At 37.9% G+C, this 22,149-nt stretch overlaps 1 protein-coding gene across 11 annotated transcripts in view; it reads right to left on the bottom strand.

Moving 5' to 3' along the window:
• LOC113055982 (brain-specific angiogenesis inhibitor 1-associated protein 2-like) overlaps positions 1-22,149 on the bottom strand; it is a 48,408-nt gene that overhangs the window by 5,343 nt on the left and 20,916 nt on the right. For 5 of the 11 annotated variants that reach the window (XM_026222399.1, XM_026222402.1, XM_026222398.1 and 2 more), the window contains 11 exons: positions 15,968-15,979; positions 15,352-15,413; positions 14,797-14,868; positions 13,358-13,495; positions 8,388-8,540; positions 4,784-5,023; positions 3,370-3,556; positions 2,151-2,352; positions 1,958-2,026; positions 1,226-1,388; positions 186-223 (listed from right to left, as the gene is read on the bottom strand). In XM_026222399.1, the coding sequence (XP_026078184.1) occupies positions 186-223; positions 1,226-1,388; positions 1,958-2,026; positions 2,151-2,352; positions 3,370-3,556; positions 4,784-5,023; positions 8,388-8,540; positions 13,358-13,495; positions 14,797-14,868; positions 15,352-15,413; positions 15,968-15,979 (1,336 nt within the window). Of the gene's footprint in view, positions 1-181; positions 224-1,225; positions 1,389-1,957; positions 2,027-2,150; positions 2,353-3,369; positions 3,557-4,783; positions 5,024-8,387; positions 8,541-13,357; positions 13,496-14,796; positions 14,869-15,351; positions 15,414-15,967; positions 15,980-22,149 lie in introns of those variants that run through there. The other 6 variants (XM_026222397.1, XM_026222401.1, XM_026222396.1 and 3 more) reach the window with 5 other exon arrangements.

The raw sequence follows: 22,149 nt of genomic DNA, 5'->3' as shown, positions 1-22,149 counted from the left end.
AGATTCTTTTTGCTTGCCATAATTAAAATTCTAAATATTTATATGGGATTTTTGAATTCAAACAAAAACAGAGAGGAATCATTCAAATTAAAGGAAACACAGAAAGAACTTAGAGACAAACTAAAACACCTTTTAAATTGTTTCTCTTTAGGGGGCATATGAGTAAGTGAAGAGTTGGGTCTTACCTCGTTAGGAACCGAGACTGGTACTCCTCCAAACCTTGCTGTGAAGGAAAAAAGAACTTTTTTAAGTTATCTGCTTTCTACAAATGTCCAGTAGACGGCAGTAGAAGAATGCATAACATTTATCAACTGTAGTATTGATGATAGCTAAAGTATCTTTATTGTAACCAGGTATAAAAAAGGAGGTCATTGATTGCATCCTGAACAAGTTGAACTACTGTAACTAATAACTGACTTAAGCAAAACTCAATAAATACTGAATGCAATAAAAAGAGGGGACTCCTGGGTAATGAGGAGAGTTAAGATGAGAGATGTTTGTTGCTGGCTTTGTTACATAACAAAGACCTACTTCTGATGTATTTCAATGCTGCTCCAAAAGTATTTGCATGCTTATTCATATATATTTAAGTCTGTAATGTCATTGCAAGTGTAGTTATTTCAGTGAAGTATAGTACACAAATATGTTTTGCTGTGTATACAGTATATATCTTTACCTGTATGAAAATGTAAAGACCTCCACAAACAGGGCAATTCTTTTGTAAAGTGGGCTCAAGCTGCTAAAATAACACACAGTCACAGGCAAAAACTGATTTAGGGTAATGTCCTGGAACATCCTCCATGCGGTTAGCTGGAGAATGGGCAGCTCTAATTGAACTGTCGCCCCACTATATTTCAGCATGTCTGATAAATGCCTTCGGAAGGTGATTTAATGCTTTAGTACTATTACAATTTTTATAGAATGCTATACTTATATCTGCATACATCTGACAAGGTTAATCTGTGTGTGACACTGCACTGCACTGAGAATAGTGTGTGTGTGTTTGGGCATGTTTTTGTGACATATCAGGACTCAACTCTGTATAATGTTTTTTTGAGAAAGTAAAAATGCACAAAGTTTCCTGTGAGGGTTAGGGTTAGGTTTAGGGTTGGTGTAGGGTGATATAATATACAGTTTGTATAGTATAAAAACCATTACGCCTATGGGAGGTCCCCGCTTTTTACAAAAACAAACGTCTGTGTGTGTGTGTGTGTGCATAGCCTACTTGTGAGAATCCTGGCATTGCCATGCTGTATGGTCTCTGTCGGCTGTGTGCTGTGCTCTGCTGCTGGGTGAAGAAGCGTGTAGGCATGCCGTAATCAGGTGTTGGCAACATCATGTCTCTCTCCAGAAGATTTCCTGTGCTGCTGCTCCTGGTGTGCTGCAAACTAAAAACACACATATACACACCTTTAAAGTCACTGTGATGTTTGCTGCTCATTTTACTTCTCTAACGTGACATTTCTAAAAACAAAATGTAGTCCGGGACTTTATTTTATCCATAAAATAAAGGGAATGACTGGATCAAGAAAGTGGACATTGTATACTAGAACGGAGCCGAATGTAAAGCAGAATTTTATTAAATGTATACCTTAATAGCTAATTATGGCATTATGACAACAGTTAACATTATCCAAGTGACACCAGTAAAAAGGAAAAGAGTGTCAGAGAAAGAGCAAGGAATTATATTTTCAAGGTTACAAAGACATTTTTTCTTTGGAATAACATGCACTGATGAATCAACGACAACAAGATTATAAATGTGCACAAATAAAGTAAACAAGGCCAGTTTTGATTGGTCTTGGTCAATGTTAACGTCTTTAATGCACATGCATCAAGCTTTCTCAGTTGTATGCTTTATGGTGTAAAGCAGTTCATGACCGTAGTTGTGCCAGCACAATGGTATTTAAACAGTGAAAGGGCTTTTGTAAACTCATTAATATTCAGACAGACTCACCTAACGTGGAGTTTACTGCTGTCTGGTTCAGGAATCATGCGGGTATAGGAGAACGGGAACCAGCCTCTCCTGAAAGGACACATATAATGTGGAATTTGAAGCAGATCTCTTATAATTAAAAATCTTCTTGTTTTTCTGTACACATCCAATGCACCAGTAAATTTTATTTTGAAGTTAACCACAAGATACGTACATTCTGTTTTTCTCGTTTTCGCCATAGTGCCAGCCGTCTCGGGCTTCAGGCACCAACAGTGTGATGATGTCTCCTTCCGTAAAGCTGAGGAGTGTGCTGTTGTCCCCGGCGGCATGAGAGAAGAGGGCCTGAACGCGTGTCCGTCCATTTCTCTCCAGCCCAGCTGCCATTGAGCTTGACCTGGGCAGGGTTTGTGTCTCTGCTGGGGTTAGAGATCAGAAATCCATTCTGAGCAACTTGTTTTTATAATTATGCAAGAAGAAAAACATTTAATTCAGTACATATCGTAAAATCCAATAGATTAAAAATGAAGTTGCCTCCTTCAAAACGGTCACTTATGAGATTTTATTTTCAGTTACAAAGCTGCCTAATTAGGCAACAAGGCAGCTCAGTAGGTTCAGGAACATATTTAAAATTCCACCTAAAGGTCATGTACAGCATTCACTAAGCGCACTCGTGCTTCTTAAAAATACTCCCCTCAAAGAGAAACTATACCCTTCACCTATTTTCTCTCCATTTTTAAAGCGGTCCTCTCTATTCCCATCTGCTCTGCCCTGTTTTCATTTCCAGCAGTGTTTGCCCTGTTATTGTCCACTCACTACTTTCTCAAGGAGAGAGAGAGAAACACAGGTGCACAGACACTGACACAACTATAAATACAGACGGCAGATTATTAAGTCATATAGAGACACAGGGTATTGAAAAAGACTAAAAACTTCCAAATGGCGTGATCAGAGAGTTACAGTTTGCATTGTTGAACTTAAGTTCCTTAAAGGGAATATTCAACCAAAATTTAAAGTTTTACCACAACACATGCATGAGGTGCTGCTGAAGTAGAACACGCATGCGCTGCGCCTTGTTTACAAGCAGAAGAATCCACATGCATGCGTTGTGGTACTCTGTGAATTGCAGCGGACACTGACAGGGAAGAGAAGAATTGTTGAATAAAGTTTTTTTTATTTCTTTGTACACAAAGTATCTCATTGCTTCATAAAATTACAGTTGAACCACTGATGTAACATGGCTATTTTAATGATGTCCTTTAATGATGGTAGTTCCATTGCTGTCTATGTAGGATCAGATATATATATGTTATATTATATTATATCATAATTTGTGTTCCAAAGATGAACGAAGGTCTTACATGTTTGGAACGACATGAGGGTGAGTAATTAATGACAGAATTTTCATTTTTAGGTGAACTATCCCTTTAACTCACCCAGAGTGTTCTTGGGCTTTACAGGCGCAACCTTGCGGACAGGCAGGGTGTTGGAGAAGGTCTCTCCACCGTGTCTGTGGGCTGGTTTCTCATGTGCGGCTCTGGTCTCCATCCAGCGTTGGTAGTCTTCAGCCCCATGGACCCCTGAGCCATTCACCATTGGAACACTACCTGCTCCCATCATCCTCTGCAAGATGCAAGTCACATTTTTTAGAAACAATTAAGACACCTAGTTTCCATGTATACTTGAATACATACATCTCTTAAAAAAAACGACAGCAAACTCGACTTATAAGATTCCGCTTTTTTTAACCCATGTCTTCACACAGTTTTAACCCCGGTGTGACTTCATATAGTGAGAAAACAACAAAATCTCTCCTATGTAAATCAGAGATTTGGTTCAATCCAGTTGCAAACACAATGATGAACAGAACATGCAGTTATGCCACTTTCAAATTCCAACAACATTGTGTGGTTATAAATATGGTTGTGGTGTAGACTAATTTTAATTCACATTTAGAATCAGTTTTAAAACTTTATCTTTATCGTTGGAGTTACCATTCTTGGTGTGAACGGGCCTTAAAGCTGCATTAGGTAACTTTTGTAAATATATATTTTTTACATATTTGTTAAACCTGTCATTATGTCCTGACAGTAGAATATGAGACAGATAATCTGTGAAAAAATCCAGATTAAAACCCTCCCAGTGGTCCTATTGCCATTTGCAGTTACGGACCGCTCCCGGTAAGAAATCAACCAATCAGAGCAGTGCATGGTCCGTAACTTTGTTTGTGTTCAAAATGTAGAAAAATTTATATAATAAGTGAGTACACCATGAATCCATTTACCAAACCGTGTTTTTAGCTTGTCCTGAATCACTAGGGTGCACCTATAATAAGTGTTTATATTCGGACTATTTTAGATTGCTTTGGGGGTACCACGGCGGAGTAACCCAGTACTTTTGTGATTCTTCATAGACATATACAGAGAGAAGTAGTTCCGGCTGCGATGTTCTTCCATAAGACGCAAGCAGTTCTGTTTATTAACCGCTAGAGCGTCAAAAGTTCCCTACTGCAGCTTTAACTCCTTGCACCAGCTGTGCCACATGAGATGTTACTACACTCTGATAAACTGTAAACTAAAGAGAGCTGTAAATGCCAGCAGGTTTTTGATTATTCTTTTCACAGCATTGTGGTCATTATGAAACTGTATTTTAACGACTTCATCTATGCTGAATTCTCTCATTCCTATGGCCGCGAGTGTGTGTCCCCACTCTCCCAAACACCCTCAGAACTTAATTATACACATCATTAATGCAACCATTTACTAATAATCTAGCTGCAGTTGAGACACTGGATTATTTTGTGGCTCAAATTATAATTTTTTTGGGGGTCAGACTGGGTTTCTAACTCACCATCTGTTGGTTTCCCATGAGTACTGCAAGCTCAGGGGGCACAGGAAGTGGTTTGGCCCCAGGGATGGGGTCTGAGATGGTCAGGTTAGACTTAGAGGTGTGGTGGACACTGGGACCCAGCGTCCCCGTCACTCCTGAGCCCATTTGCTGAGCCAGAAGCATCGCCCGCTCTGGGAGTTTATTTGGGTCGGCACATGCTTGTTGCCACAATGGTATCTTTTGCGTCAGCAAGTCTCTGCCCTAAAAACAAACAAACACCGCCACAACTAGTATTAGCACCCATCATGAGTGATGCGAGCATTAAACACCTGTGAGAGAGTAATTTAGATTGGTCTAGAAAACCCATGTGGGCAAATCAAGGATAACTGACCAAATATAGAGACTCACTGTGAAAATAAACTTAGTGAGGTTTCAGGGGTGAGCTCTTCAATTGATGGACTGATAGGGAGAGAGAATGCGATAAAGTGATCCCTCCTCACTTCGCATTCCTCTGAATCTCTGAAACATCCCTCTCTATCCTGACAACCTCCCCGCACTGTTGGTTGAAGCCTGAAATAGCCTCATTACACTGCCTGATGCACATGCAGTGAGCCTGGCTGAGCTCTACGACCAGTAGCAGTAAGAGAGATGAGGAATGCCTAGAGACCTCCGAATGTAGAGCACAGGAAGTGCCATTTTATCTTTGGACACTTTTCTGTAATTCAGATCATCTGTTTGAGCAGTACAGGAATGTTTATTTAAAACTCTGAAGACCCACATTTCAGAGAGATGTGACAAATGAAAAGTTCATCAATTTGTGTTGCGGCATTTTAGTTTTTTTAAATCTACCTGCATCCTCCACCAAAATTTTGGTTCAGTGGAAAGTTCCTTTAAAACACGAGTGGTTAACGTACTACACACACTGAACTGGGTCAACAGTCTTATAACATGTCAAAACCTTTCATCTAATCTTTTTTACTCACTCTCCTTCACTCTGTACTCATAATACTCCCTCCATAGTCTGTATTTGGCTGGCAAAGGTCAGTACCCTGTCTACTTTGCCCCTATGGTCCTTTTCCAAGTCACAACCACATACCACCCCACCCAAATCAATTATCACCTGCCTGCCTTCCTGAGCACCTGTGGACTTTGGCACAACCTCATTGGGTTCATAAACACCCTCTTCAGGAGGGCAAATTGCCAGATCTTAGTCACTTAGGGAGTATTGCTGCATAACACACTGTATGTTTGTCCATATGTTTTGGTGTAACTCGTTTGTTTTTGTACTGTCTTCTGTTATGTTTATTTCTAATAAAAAGAAAATTGACAAATTCTTATTTTTTATGGAATATTACAGTGTTCATTATAAATAATTTGCTCTTCTTATCAACTCCTCCCTCTGCCAACCCTATGTTTTTTAGAGAAGCCATTTTTCACTCTGATATACGTCACAATAGAAAATGAAATGATGAGCGCAGTTTCCATTTTATCCAGAAAGTTAAATGCTGATCCAAAAGTTTCAAGTCTAGCAGGACAGTTCATGTGTAAAGTCACAAGATTCAGTAGTCACAGCTCATTAAGCTAATGCCAAGCTAAAGCACTGGCGATATTAACATTGTTTTAAAAGTACAGTTTACCTAAAAATTAAAATTCTGTCATAATTTACTCACTCACATGTTGTTAATTTACTCACTCAAAGTAATGAAATACTAACAAAGACCCTTCAAAGTCTTTGTTGTAGCTCTTGGTACTTAAAAGACATGTTGTGCCGGGTTTATCAAAGATGCTAAACAAGAATATGTAACAGCAATTTATATTTGGGAGCTCTGAATACATGTGAATAACTAATAAAACTATAATAATCAGCATAAGAAGACTTGAAATACAGAGCAAAAAAAAGAAGAATAAATATGCTGCGAAATATGTTGATCTCCTCCTTTTGTGTTATATGGTAAAAGTTTGGAAGGACATAAGTGAATGTCAGTTTCATTTTTGGGTCAGCTTTGGTCATTGTTCAACATGTAGCATATTGGCTGCTAACTGGCATGTTGCTAGTTCAAACCCCTCAAAGAGTAAAGCACTACTATTATTACTTTGGATAAAAGCATATAATTTAAAAAAAAGCATAAAAAGTTAATAGGCGGTTTGTAGTGGTCTCAGAATTGCATGTGTGAAAAGGCATCACACAAATGCATTTCTGAGACCACTACCTAACTGCCTATTAGTTCCCAATAAATCTTTGAACCCTTCAAATGTGCAAATTTCATTACATGTTTAAGATGTTTTTTTCCATTTTCATCCCAGTGGTAAAATCTCTTAGTCATCTGAGAATGAGAGATTTTTTTATGCTCTCTTTGTTCCTTCTGCCCTCAGTTGCAGACAAGTGAATAAGTCTCAAGAACCATGACTGGTGTGGGCGACGGTGTTAAGATCCAGCCATGACAAACTCTGGCAGATGGTCATTTTAATTCAGGTCACTTCGCTCTTCCTGTTCTCACAGAAGAGGATAATAAAGTAGTAATGCATAGAATAGACCCCAATATAATCTTCCCCTTAGGTAATGACTTTGTCTAAAATGTTTCTGGAGTTGCCTACAGAGACATTTCTTCAGTATGAATCTTCCTACACGCATACATGAAAACAGTGATTATCGTCTGAACAGTCTGTTCTTGTAAAAGTGGGCCACTCTCTGCCTGGCCCTCCTCTTTTTCTTCTCCTTCACTTGCCATCGTTGCTCCCAATGCTCTGTCTATCACCAACTCTGAAGCGTGGGCGTCACAGTAGAGGAGTGAATCTCGCTTACGTGGGAATGACTGGTCTTCTGCATGTTGGTGAATCCAAGAGATATCACCAGATCTCTACTCTATTTTTGTTCAGTGTGGATGTAATGTTCTAAAAAGAATAATCACCCTTCACACTTGTGTTTTATATATGGGTGGCACCACCTCCTTGATACAATTAGTAAGCAATAAATTGTAGTCTTGATTATAAATCATTTTGCATTGTAAAAAACAAACAAACAAACAAAAAAACACAATTTTACGGCACTAGCATGAGTGACTTTTTGACCCAATCTAAGAAACTTTCCCAATACACACAGTATAGCACATTCTCTAGCAAGCATGATGGAATGATCAGCACTGAAATGAAATGAATGACTTGACTAAATGGGATTTGGGAGCAGAAACAACTGAACACAGAGTGTGAAGTTGATATGAGTATTTATTTTACTTGGCTAAATGGATACTTATAATTAATAGTATATGATCTGTATTAATACATTACATGATTGAAGGTTAAAGACAACATGTAATCAAATTTGAACTTGTATTCTTTTTTAGATGTCTTTGTAAAGTTTTCTAATGTAACAAAAGGTTAACTGACTCAATGACCCAACCAAATATTGATTAAACCAAATGAACCCTACTAATTACTCCGCTTCACATCAAAATATATCACATTGCGGAAGCTAAATGTTTTGTATATGGCATTTCATGTTGTCTTTAACACATCTAAATGTGAAAATAATGGCTAAAATGCATGCTTAACACAAGTTTTATTTAAATTAACTGAATTTCAGTGTTTCTGCTACCCAAATTTTCTTCAGCATGACATGAATTCTCACCTTGGTGTAGTAGGCGTTGCTAGTTTTGGCCGCTGCACACTGACGGTCAACAAGGAAGCAATACCTCCGTCTCTCTTCAGACAGGGCATTCTTGTAGCTCTCAGAGATGTATTTATCCAGCTCATTTTGTTTGCTGGTGATGGTCTCGACGTACTGAGGGACAGGGAAGGTGGTGTGTAGCAGACATAAAAAAATGACAAACAATGCCCCAGTTTAACACAGCCTGATGTAATAAAGGCCATGCCAGAAGAAACCACACATTTCAAATGACAACCATGTAGGCTTGCTGTTACTCTCATTGTATGGAAGCAAATGGGAATGCTGAATCTCAATAATACATAGTAAGCAAAGCTGGTAAGGGCTGAATTTAACTGGCCTAATAAAAAATTAAATTAAAATAAAATAAAACTCAAGTATCCCAACATAAAAATGACCAAGGCTGCTGCCTCTGTAAAGATCACGCCACAACCAAAACAACATCTAACAAGGACATAAACCTTGCAGGAATTGGATGCAATCCAAACTGTGCACACACAGTGACACACATCATAAGGTTATTCAACCTGTGTAGATATTGTAATATCATAGAGTTTTGCTGATTCATTCCCACCAAGTGTTAATGAACAATCACTGTTTGCAAGTATATTATTAGTCTAAAGTTAGAAAAGGTCATTGCATCATGCAAAAATGTATTATGGGTTCATAGTGATGTATGAAAATTAAAAACTTAAATTAAATTTATGCATTTAGCAGACGCTTTTATCCAAAGCGACTTACAGTGCATTCAGGCTATCAATTTAACATATCATGTGCTCCCAGGGAATCAAACCCCCAACCTTGCGCTTGCTTGCTTGCTATCGCAGTGCTCTACCAGTTGAGCAACAGGAACACTGTATGAATGTGTACAATGTTCACACAGACTCTCAATCTTAGAGTTTCATGGGTTAGGTGCCTTGGAAAGCTGAAATGAATAAAGCAATGTCTCATCCAATGTTTAAAACTGATTTGGTACACATCTGGTCTATGACACCAGCACCAAAACACAGTTTTGTAGGTTTATTTAATCTGATGCACATCAGATAGACTTGTTTATAATGCTTTAGCATTTAACTAATGTGAAAAAGAACACGAGAGATGAAAGAGAGGAAGAAATAATGAAATGCAAAGAGCTACAATACCTCAGCTTTTAAATAGGAAACAGATGTTATGTCAAATATGAAAGTAGGTACTGAGTTGTCAAGCTAGTTTATATTTAATCAGCCTGTAGGTAAAACACTAAATGTAAAATGTAGCATTTCCAGGAAGCTCTCTGATCATGAGCGCGAGATTGGTCACACTGCTGAATGCACAAAAACAGCTGAATGCTAAATATTTCGGCCCATAGCATCAACTCCAAAGAGTGAGTCACATCACATCAAGCTTAAAAGACATCTACTTTTGACATGTTACTTTATTTAAAGCGACCTGGGAATTGCTCAGCAAAAAAATTCTAAGTGACAGGAAAGAAAACGCTGAGGGCAAAGCATGGTTGTTACACTTTTCCTCAAATAATATCTCTTCTCTACAGGATCTGACAAAGTTAGAAACTACAAACTTTGCAGGTCCAAACTCTCTCCCAGGTCCTCGCCACTACACCTCGCACATCTGTTGCTAGTGCGTATCTTGAGATCAGGGAGTGAGGTTTACCTGCACAGCACCTACTTGCTGGCTTCCGTTACACTCACCCCCTTAAACCTCACTGCCATCCGGGTCACGGCACCAATGTAACCCCTCTCTCCCGGGTCCTCACCACCACACCTCGCACTCGCGTCGAGGGGGGTTCGAACCTGGGTCTCCGGCATAAGAGGCGGACACAGGAGGCTAAATGAGATCAGGGAGGCCTATAGACTGCATGTTTTGTATGCTAATGGATCAGATATGATGGTCTATCTTTTTCTTTTCAGATAATGACAGCACTATAGCAAAGGATCTTCTTTGTATTTAATGACCCATGGTCAAGACCTCTTTTCTGCTCCTTTTAAATGTTCTTGCAGTGTCTGAGTCATGAGTACATTTACATGTGCAGTTCAAGTAGAACGCTAAGATTAAACTTTGTGCACTTACAAAACTTCAGACATAGAACCAGCACAAGTCCATTGCCAGGTTGGTACAAGTACAAAAATGCACAGGCAATACTCAAATGTATCATATATTTCTGCATCTTACAATTACAAGATGACCCTACACTGGCTAGTCTTCACTTTTAATAGCGAATGCTGCCAGTAATTAATTAAATTCTTCGTTCCTAGTTGTTAAGAAAAGTGGATGAAACCAATGTTTTTTTCTGTCAGAGAAATGAGTGCATTACACTGGTCACAGTAGTAATATTGGCAAAGGGGATCTGGAACAGACCTGTGTTTCTCTATTAATCAGGGAGAATGATCCAAAAAAATCTCTAAAATAGGCCAAAAACCGTTATGGTACCATGTAGTGAGTTTTGTAGTATTCTGTTCATGCCATCTCTGAAAGCAAACTCTCCACAGCATGACGCAGAGCAGGGACCACATGTAAAATTCATCCATGGTTCAAACCGCTAAGTGGAATGAAAACATACACACACCTATAAATAATTGACCAAAGCTATTACAGAAAAATAAAAAAAAACATTATAGAAAACTGACATTTAAGAAATCTCATGAGAGAGTTGACACACGTGGGGAACCATGGGAAGGGTTTACACATACACAGTGTTTTCTCAGGGCTAAATCTCAGCTTTCACACCTAGTAAACTGCTCAAAAAAAATCATGGGGATTGTCTGGGGTATATGAGCTGAGGCTCACATCGATTCATACATCTTTTTTCTTTCTTTTTCTATTTTTTTTTTTTACCTGAAGCCCTTTGCCACACAAAGCTATGAAGCACAAGCTAAACTAACAATCAGAATGTAATCTCCATTTCCAATCTATATGCACTCCTTACATCAGAGCTGCATACTGTATCAAAGAAAATAAGTAGACCTAGATCAGCACCTCTGTTTCTGCTTGGCTCTGAATTCGTTGAGGTCTACCAAAGGCCAAGATTTGCAACATAAAACCACATAATCAGAACATGGTGGTTTCAGGCAGGAGAATTTAAATGGAAATTCAATTAAAAGAAATGCCTATAGCTGCTTAAATATTGCATATAAATTAATCTAACGTTTTATTATATTTTAAGTGAATAAAAACAAATCATCACTTAATTAGCTGGTGAAAGAACACCAAAATGTTTTTCCAGTTTTCATATTGGAGCCACTCAACATGAAACAGCTTCTTTTCTTTCAGTTACAGAAATTCTTTAAATTAATTTCTTTGAACTCAATCAATAAGTTCAATAAATTACATTTTCCTGCCATTCCAATTTAAATTTCTCAACTCAAATTCAGCTTCCCGTTGACCATGGGCAATTGAATTCAAATGTAAACTCACAAATTCAAGGGAAGCTAATTTTTAAGTTATGGATTTTGGCCCACCCTGATCCAGTATAACAAATCAATCATCTCTGATGTTTGGCTCACTGATCCTCCTACAGTTTTTGTTAAAACCCGGAACAGGAAGTTCACGTTAAAGCAGAGTCCACAGCATGTTATGCAACAGTGTGTTCCACGCCACTGTGAGGAGCACACCTACTGCTAATGGCACAACACTCCCACTTTCCCCTGACCTCGCACCTGGTGACGACGGTAGCGAGAGGCGTACGTTCAAAACAAACAGCGATCCCGACAATTCAACCCCCATACAATAAGGCCTCGATGAGCAAAAGCACAAGGACACCACACACAATGCAACCCACTCAAAACAAGAACAATATTGTATGAAAGGACTTCAGCCAAACAGAGTGGGATTTTCTTTAGCACCTAAAAAGCCAAACAGACTAAAACTGGAATCATTTTTTCGGTTCACAGCTTATTGCCTGATTCAGTGCAAAGCAGGAGCATGAAAAGAGCAACAGCATATCGGATTATAAAAATATTCCTTTATCGATATCTCTGAATAAAGCTTGTGAATAACCATGATGTCTGCAAGTTTTTTATGAATCTTTTGTTATGAATAATATTGTTATTGTAGCAAAGCAAAAATATGTCGGAAAATCCTGTGTGAATATCCATCAGCACTTTAGCCAGTGTAAAAATACAATCACACATTCTGATAAAGTTTTAACATATATACTTATATTTAATTTTCTCATTCTCTCTCAAATCTATTCAAAGGTGTATGTTCAAACTGTACTTCCAGAAATAGACAAGTTTACAGAATTCTAAAGTCAGGAACATGTTTGTCTTTAATAGCATTCTGTAAAGAAAAATATGTGATGGAAATTACATTTTACATAAGGCAAATTTCAGTCATGTATCTTAAAATATGTATCTTAAATACAAATAATATTTTATCCCAGCATGAAGTATCAGAATGCACAGACATCACATTTCCAAAACTTTGATTTTAAGACTAATTGATTTATGTCTGTCTTTTGTACACTGAGGGAAATTTTAAAGAAATAGTTCATCCACAAATAAACTCTCTCATTTACTCAGCCTCACGTTGTTCCAAATCTGTATTACTTTCCTCCATGCAACAAAAAATTACAAGATATGAAGACTAACATTTATAATTACATTGAAAAGACTTGACACTCTATTCCAAGCAATTAGAATTAATGAAGACTAGAGCTTCCAAGCTTTAAAAGCGCCATAAAAGTATCATAAACATGGTCAAGCCAAATGATTTGTAATATTTCAGGTCTTCTAAAGTCATACAATAGAGCTTAGAATGATAAAAATAAATAAAAGTTGTTTGGTCTTTGGGAAAAAGTTGTTACACAAAAGAAGGTTTTAAATTTTTTAAATCATATGAGGCAGAATAAATGGTGCCAGCTTTCTCATTTTTGGTGTACCTCCACCAAAATTTTTGGTGTACCTCCACCTGAAATTTGAAGAGCAGCATTGACTCACCTGCATCTCCTTGTCTCCATATTTGGAGGGGTTCTTGCTGCCCTGACTCTTCCTGCGCAGTTTCTTCAGCTCGGCCTGGCACTTCTCCAGACTCTCTCCTTTGCTTCTGTGTTCCATCTGGTATTTCTTCAGAGCTGCCTGCCAGATAAAATAAAAAGGCTCTCATCGCAATCGACCCCTAACAATATCCAAATGGAAAAGACGGGGAACTAAATAGTTGTATTTAAAAAAAATGAATCAAACAACTATTCCAGAAAGACCTCAAGTGGCTAAATGCCAACAAGAACAGAATGAGATTGGGCTCTCTCGAAGTATGCTTTATTTCTTTATTTTCAGCATATCCTGAGCTTTAAAGATTCGAATAAATGTTAAAAGTGTGCCAATTGTGAATCGGCTGTTTCTTAACAATGCTTAACTGACCTGAACCAAGCATCTAAGAACATGAAGGTCATCACGTGTTCTTTACTAATGGGAACTTGGATAAATCAGCCCAATCAGGTCTTTTATTGTCCTCAAAGGGTCTTCCCAGAACCCCCTGCTTGACGGATTCATTGTGTTTCAGACCATACATCTTTGTTTGCACTAGTTTTCACTGCCAAAGCTGCCTTCCACATTTGATTGAGCCTGACGCAGTTTATTTTTCATCCTTACTATGTGTGGGACAGAAAGCATGGGAGTGTAGTTCATTATTTCTGTCAACGCTGGAAATGGGTGACCGAATAAATGTGGCTTTGATTTCTTGCCAAGACGCTGATGGTCAATCTAATGCATATACAAACAAGCCTGTTAGACATCCCAGTAAGAAGACTTCTCAATCTATGATGCTGAAAGTCTCATTTCAGATGCCAATCTGATCGCTCATGCATGTAAAAAGATTTCTCTGTAGTAAAAACACAGATGAGAAGAGCCTTTTAAAGGACAATGGTGTAATGCTGCTAATACTCTTGCTTTCATTACATTCAGTAAACTCAATTATTGCCTTTAAAAAATGTGTTATTTGGATATGGATAAGGACAATTAAGTAAAAAGGGGAAGAAATCTAGTTATGTTACTGGAAGTGACTTTATGCATTTCAATTTAATAAAGAAACAGAGACAGAGACAGTGCTTAGTTCATTGAGTCAGGTGAAAGAACAAAATATTATGGGAAAAAGTTAACATGCTGTGTTTTTGTAAAATTCAGACATTGCGATCGGGAATTTCATGTAAGGGTGAAGGACTTCCTCATGCTGATTTCGCAACTGGTTCAAGCTGTGATGACCAATTGATTCTGCTTGGTTTGTAAGTGTGTGTGTGTGTGTGTGTGTGTGTGTGTGTACATATATACATATCACCACACTGTTGGCAACAGAAAACAGCCTTTTTTTCATCCGTGAAATGTTAGCAGAATGTTGCAAATGTGATCACAACTTAAATGTCTGTGTATGTTTATAAACTTACATTTAAGTAGCGAACATCCAATTCCACTTTTTTCTCCAGTTCTGTGAGTAGTTCATTGTGGAATGATTTCAGCTGAAAATTACAGTAGACAAATACATTTTATATCATATACACGAGCACTACAGTGAAACATACCAGCAATTTTCCTCTCATATGACAAATTAATTCTGCATTTGATTACACATTTCACACCCCAAACTCACTAACACTGCCAAAATAACCTTACAGAACTAAAACTGATGTCCTATCAATAATATACTAATTAACAGACGTTTAGTCAATTTTCAGAGGGACTAAGATATGGTTTGCATAACATCTGCAGCTGTGTGTTTACACATGTAAACTAGTAAAAGGGACTACTGCCCTTCGTTTATATACAGAACGTCTAAGTCGATGTGACATTTTGAGCTGCCACTCCCTTTCATTTCCTTATCCTGGAGGCTAATGGAGCTTCTTAGATACAGCCTGATTGACTCAGTCATGTTGTGAGAAAATGTAATGAGAAAATGTGAGCCTATGAGGCAATTCGATCTTCATCAAGTTAATGATACTCACCATGTCCTCCAGCTGCATCTGGATCTGTCTGTGAACCTCCGCCATCTGAAAAAGCACATCCCCTTGAGAGAGAGAGATAGAAAGAGGAAATAGATTAAACTGTCACTGTAATACTTTTGCACCTGATATCAGGACACCATGCAGTCTGACAAAGGTGCAGGGAAGAGAAAAAAAGAGAAAAATAAAGACAAATGATGAACCAGATGGGCCGTCAGTCAAGCTTAAGGTGCAAGAAAATATCTGATGAACAAAATAGAATAAATTAAATAAAAACACCACAAAATATCAAACCATATAACCAAATAAATAAAAGATCACAGACAAAAAAAAGTAATAATAAAATATTCTTCATAAAAGATGCATACCAAACAAAATAAAATAAAGTATTCATGTAAACAGTAAAAGCATATTGCAAGTGCATGAGAAACAAATCATGTCAAAAAGATGTCAAAAAAAGAAAATGTTGTTAGCACACAATTTTTTTCATTTCAACATCATTTTGTAGTACAAGAGACAGAAAAATGAAGAAAAGAATAAAAAAGGACAAATAAAGAGAGAAGAGGTGATTCATGCAGCCATTTTTTGTGAGTGTGTTGTGTTGTGTCAGGGTACCTACATGCTGCCTCTTCTGTTTAGGCAATGCATTGTAAAAAAGAAAAGAAAAAAAAGAAAAGAAAAAAGAAAACAAAGACCTAGTTTGAGCAGGAACAAAAGTACAGTAGACCTTAATACAGTGTGAAAGAGAGAAAGAGTGAGAAGCTACCCAGGGAGAAGGAGTCAAATCTCAAACACTAAATGCATAAATAACACAGGCCAGAGAGCTGCACTAGTCTCATGAACACAATATCAAGCAGCGTTTCCTACACCGCTGTTAGCTGCTGAATCCATAACGCCACAGTGAAAGAATAAGCCACACAGCACTGTCATTTTATAACACCCATGTTTAATTAATATGATTTTATAACTTATATTTTGAGTTGTGAGCTTGCAATCTACTGTATAAATCAAATATTAATGACTCTTACAAGGCAAGTCTTTTTAGTATGTTAAAAAAGTAGTATTGCTTATATTATATAGCCCCTTTACAGTGGGATCAAACATCTGGCTTCTGAAATTGCTTATTTGTTTGGTTTTTTAACCAATGCACAAATCAAGTGCAAGGATTTAAAAGGCCATAAAAGCTCAAATTGGCTGGTGGTGGCATCATTGTAGTTGTGCTTGTACATTTCTAAGTCATAACAAGTTAGCAAAGCTGCCCTGGAACACAACTTCCATTCATTACATTAGTACTTCAATGCACATTTCCACAGGAGCAGAAATGATTATAGGTGCTGAGACATCTTCCTTCCATGCATCCATCAAACTTGTCTAACTCTGCATTAATCAGGTTTAAACTGGCTTAATAGAATAATACAATTAAAATAACAAAAATGCACACAGTATGTAACACAGGGGCAGCATCAGTGCAGACACTTTGAAAAGACAAGGCACTTACACAACTTTTCTGTTGTAAATGAACAATGACAGACGTACATGTACTCACATGACATCCAATGGGCATGACGTCTCTCTCTACCTCCTCACAAGGTAATAAACACACTTTCTCTATGTATAGAGGTGTATAGTCAAGGCAATACGAATGATAGCTCAAATTGTGCAGCCTATTGTTTTCTATATCACTACACATTAAATACCTTCAATACACACTCATTTATATTTGAAATCCATGCACGTCCCTCATAAATCTGAGCTACTGAGCCAAACAGTGTGTTTTATAAAGCGTGACCCTGCCTGTCTTTGAATCCTTCATGCCTGACCCAGGACAACTGCACCAGCCTGCAGTACATATCTAATCAAGCCTTCCTCTTAAGCCCTGCCTTCTGAGAAATAGAGGGACAGTCTGTTTTATTCAGTGGTTTCAGTTCAAGGTCGGCAGAGGCCATCCAGCCAGTAACATCCATTGAAACCGAGATTAATAATGGTGGATATACACACACACACATTACACATATGCTAATCTCGCTGTACCCAAATTCAGTCTATATATAATAAAAGAGAATAGCAGGAAACGGGAAAAACAGTCACGAACATGACACTTTCTAAGCCCACCGCTGTCCAATAGGAAATCATTATTCAGGAAGAAATTGATTAGATATGATAGTAATGCACAGAATATCAGGTGTGCAAGGGATGTTGTGATTAACAATAGGAGAGAAAAAATGCAGACCTCTACAGCTCAATCTCACAATTTCAGACTTTAGCTGAACAATCAAAGGAACATTTTATTGGTTATTCTTCATTTAAATATCTCAGGTGTTTCTCCTAAAATTCCCTACAAGAAAAAAAACAAAAAAACAAGGCAATTGTCTAAATACAGTAAAGGCCCATCAAAAATGGTTATCATAACAATGACTATAACTATAGCATTCATATCAACACACAATAATGTTCTGTTTCTTATGTTGTCTATCGCTTCCTAGAAACTTAAACTTTAACTTTAGTAAAAAAAATTACCAAAAATCATGCACCTTACAACCCTAGCCTTAAGAGGATAGAGATATGACATAAATGTGGATAGATCATTAGGCCTTTGAGAAAAGGTTCACAGTAAGTTCATCTTAAACTGCCAAGTCTGCAGTTTCAGACACTATTGAGAGCTCTTCTGAAAGTCTAAGCACATGTGAGAAACAACTGAGAAATTAAATATCATCTGAGGTATTTCTTTCCTATGGGCATCAATCAGGTTCACATTAGATTGTATATGTAACATGGATTCCCCTCTGCTTCTGTCCTTGCCCTAGCCTCAGCCGTCCAGATCTCGTCTGTAGGTCGACACACTCTCAATTCCTGTAAATCAGCACAATGGTCCCCGTCCTCATCCTTCCCAGTTCCCACCCCCATCTCTCTGCTGCAATTCAGCCGTGCTCGGCAGGGCTTTAAACCGCTTAGCCGTAATCAGCACGGATCACAACATCTGCAACTTTGATTGAAAGATTTAAATGTATTGTTGTCCGCTCTTTACAGGGCCAAATCAATTAAGAGACACTCTAAAGAGACAATGTAGCATCTAGTCAGCACCCTGTCACATGTGCCTTAAAAAAATGTTTGGCTTGTTTGACAAATCATCAATTATCAGTACTTAGTAAGCTACATGATACAAAAAGAGCTTAAAAAGAGAATGATTTTTGATTTGCAGTGCACATGCAGGTCAAGTCTGAAATGAAGCAGCTTCCGAAAACCATTTTATTTTCAAAATGATGCACTGCAGATGGGGGGCGGGAATAGGACATTTGGGACACAAAGAATTTGTTCCCTCGACTTAATTAATGAATTAATTAATTCACTCATTTCCCATTATTTAACTAAATTAAAACGAGGAAACATAGTCATGATTTCATTAAAATGAGGGAATTAATAAATAGAAAATCAGTACAACATGGTCGCAATTTAACTAAAACAAGGGAGCAAAGTGATGAAATGTGGCCACAAATTTAATAAATCGTGGGAATGAATTCTTAAATTGTGGCCACAATATCTACTTTTTCTTCAGCGCGCAGGGCTCCAGCCTTTTTAAGGTAAGCATGATATAGGAACGGATTTAAAGCTTGATTGGATTGTAAAGTGTCCTTTTCGTACTAGAATACAAAACCTTTACTTGGTTCGCCCCCCCCCAAAAAAAAAACCTTTACAAAGACCTATCAGCAGTCATGATGCAGTATTACAGTGGTATAATTTGTATGACACAGTAGAGTCTCACTGGGTCAACCTAACCTTTCCAGAGAGATGAGCCCTATGCGCTCTCATCAGAGCAAGAGGGCAAAAGAGAGAGAAAACCTACTTATTGGACGGAAAAGATTGCTACTCTCCATTTTTATCCTTGTATTCTTTTTCCTTTTCCATTCGTCTGTTGTACAGTCTCTTATTAAACTAGCCCCACTCTCCTGTCCATCTCTTGTTTTTCTTAAATTATTTCACTCTTTCTGTGACCTTGGTAGAAGTAATAAACATCAATACTGAGGGGAATTATACAGCACATAGATGTATGTGACAAACTTCAACACATTTGGACTGAAGTCTCCTCCACTGAATTCTCTGATACACTCTGCTGCAGAACTTTTATCATTAAATATGATATTAATTATTACTATTCTGTTTGCGATAGCATCTGTTGAAGCAATCAGCTCTGTGATTCATTCCTCAGAGGTGTTTGAGCCATTTGCATTTCTCTTTTTGTATGTGTGCTTTGTTTGTGTGTGGAGCGAGAGATACCCAGAGGGTGAGACAATGGCTTTCAATGTGGTGAGGAAACACTCAAACTATGTTATGACACTACAAATTCCACCGACTTGGAGTGAAAATGAAAGTTTGTCTGTGCCAACCTGCTGCTTCGCTCCAAACATCAGGATGGAGTCAATCACATAATAAAGTGCTATTTCTAGGCTTCCTGTGGTGAGCTGGAATTGAAGGCTTGAGAATGGAGAGAGAGAGAAACAGCTGTGCATATCCATACAGAAGAATATTCCCACAGTTTATAAATGTCTTGTTTGATTAGTAATGCATAATATTATCAGAACGTTATTGACATCGGCCGATAATGGCTTAAAACGAAATATCGGCATGGGCGCGGGTAACTCACATGTGCTCATGCTGTGATAGCAATTTTTTTCTCTCATTAAAATGATCATTATTCAGCATGGTCAGAAAAGGCTAATAGTTTTGCAAATTTACCGGATTTATTTTCACTGTAAATAAATAAAATGAGGGACTTAGCCTTTGGGCTATTCTCCAAACATAAAGAGCATGCATTGTGATGTGCCACAGTGGCAAAGAAGCTAAACATACAAAGTCTCAATGTTTGGACTGGAAATCTGATCTGTGAGGCATATTTTGAGGGATTTATTTGAATAGCTTATCAAAAATGAGACCGCATGTGTTGCTGGAGCATTTTAGTTTGCACCAAGATTTGCCAGCATTAGGCCTAATTATACAAACACCCCAGAGTTATTTTGTGACTACATCGAGAGGAAGATGCTTGCGGATGCAATTAAGCGTGTTTAGTCAGAAAACACACTTGCCTTTCTGCAAATATTTGTGTTCAAGCGAGAATATCCAGGATTAAGAATAATTATCTGCATAAATGGTTGTAATTTGATGGTAAACTCCTAAAGCTAAAACTACAGACGTGACGACAACCTACTGGTGTCACACAGCCGTGACAACTGATACCCATATTTAGGCAGAGGGAAGAGGAAGCTGTTTAGTATTCCACACACACTCGTGCAGCATTGAAGAGTCAGACAGGGGAAGCTGTTTTTGGAAACACTGACATCACCAAGGAGGCATTCTGGGCCTCTAAATTCACAGCACGGGCCGCATTCACATTACTCTTGCTCTCTCATTCTCTCTCTAACGGAACTTCTCCTGTTAAGGCAAGCGTTTCATCTATTTTTAGCTCATGGCTCCCTCTCTCTCCTCAGGCCGGCTGCGTTCCTGCATCAGTGTGTGGGCTGACTGCAGGCGGTGGGTGATATGATATGCACAAGTGCTGCATTGAAGAATCACTGCGTATCTCTTCACAGCAAGAGACTCCGAGTTATTCAGAGTAGAGGATGCAATGAGGAGGAAGATAATGACACTTAATGTAATCCCACCATTATCCAGCATCCTGAGAGCAAAGCTCTTGTAATGATATAATGTAATTTCATACATTTTGATCACTTCCGCTCATTTCATTCTAACTAGTCGCTTCCTGAGATTTGACATCATTGTAGGTGCTAATCTAGTCCTGTTTACTTGGTATTCACTTTCATCTCAGGTGATTCAGTATGTTCTGATGAATCACATTTGACATCAGGTTGTAAAAATTTAACCAACCAGTTGACATTATTTTGTAAATCAACTAGTCAGTGGATTGCATGAATGACTAGCTGACTTAAGCCCCGTTCACACCAAGCACGATAACTATAAACATAACGATAAAGATAAAGTTAAAAAAATCGTTCTCCATATTAAAGAATAGCGGAGTCCACACCACAACTATAACGTTAAAGGCACAGAGAAACGATATCGTTGGAATCACTTTCAGAACAATTTTTTATTTTTTCTGATGAACGATAAAAACATTGCCAACCAATCAGAATCAATCCTGCTGTAACGTGCTCGAGAATTTAAAGCAACAGACGCGCGTCCGCTTAGAATACAAAGACAATATCATTCGCTGGTGTGGACGCTCTCGTTATCTTTATAGTTAACTTTATAGTTATCGTTCTTGGTGTGAACTGGCCTTTATTCTTAAAGGGATATGTCTCTCAAAAATGAAAATTATGACATAATTTACTCAACCTTTAAGTGATAAACAAAAATATATGAAAATCGTGAATTTGCATTTTCATTCAGCTTTTCTGCTTTTTATACACAGTCTCATCAGACTGTAAATAACAGAAAATGTAACCGAATTTCTTTGTTCAGAACATTGGTACGATCAGGCCTTCAGTGGGGTCTAATGTTATTTTGGAGGCCAGGGTTTTTCAATATATCTTCCATTTGTGTTCTACAGAATAAATATATGTGTGTGTGTGTGTGTGTGTGTGTGTGTGTGTGTGTGTGTGTGATATGAGGGCGAGAAAATTCTGTATAATTGGGCTGGGCAGTGTCTTATACTTATTAAAAAAACAGTGTGAGATGCAATGCAATTTGAGAGATTATATTATTATTATTTTTTATGTTTTTGAAACTAAAATACATAGAATATTATATAACCTTAATAAATACAAATAAAAGAAACCAGCTTATTCTACA

Source organism: Carassius auratus, chromosome 37, assembly GCF_003368295.1.
Source record: "Carassius auratus strain Wakin chromosome 37, ASM336829v1, whole genome shotgun sequence".
NCBI lineage: Eukaryota > Metazoa > Chordata > Actinopteri > Cypriniformes > Cyprinidae > Carassius > Carassius auratus.
This window is presented reverse-complemented; position numbering and strand designations above follow the sequence as displayed.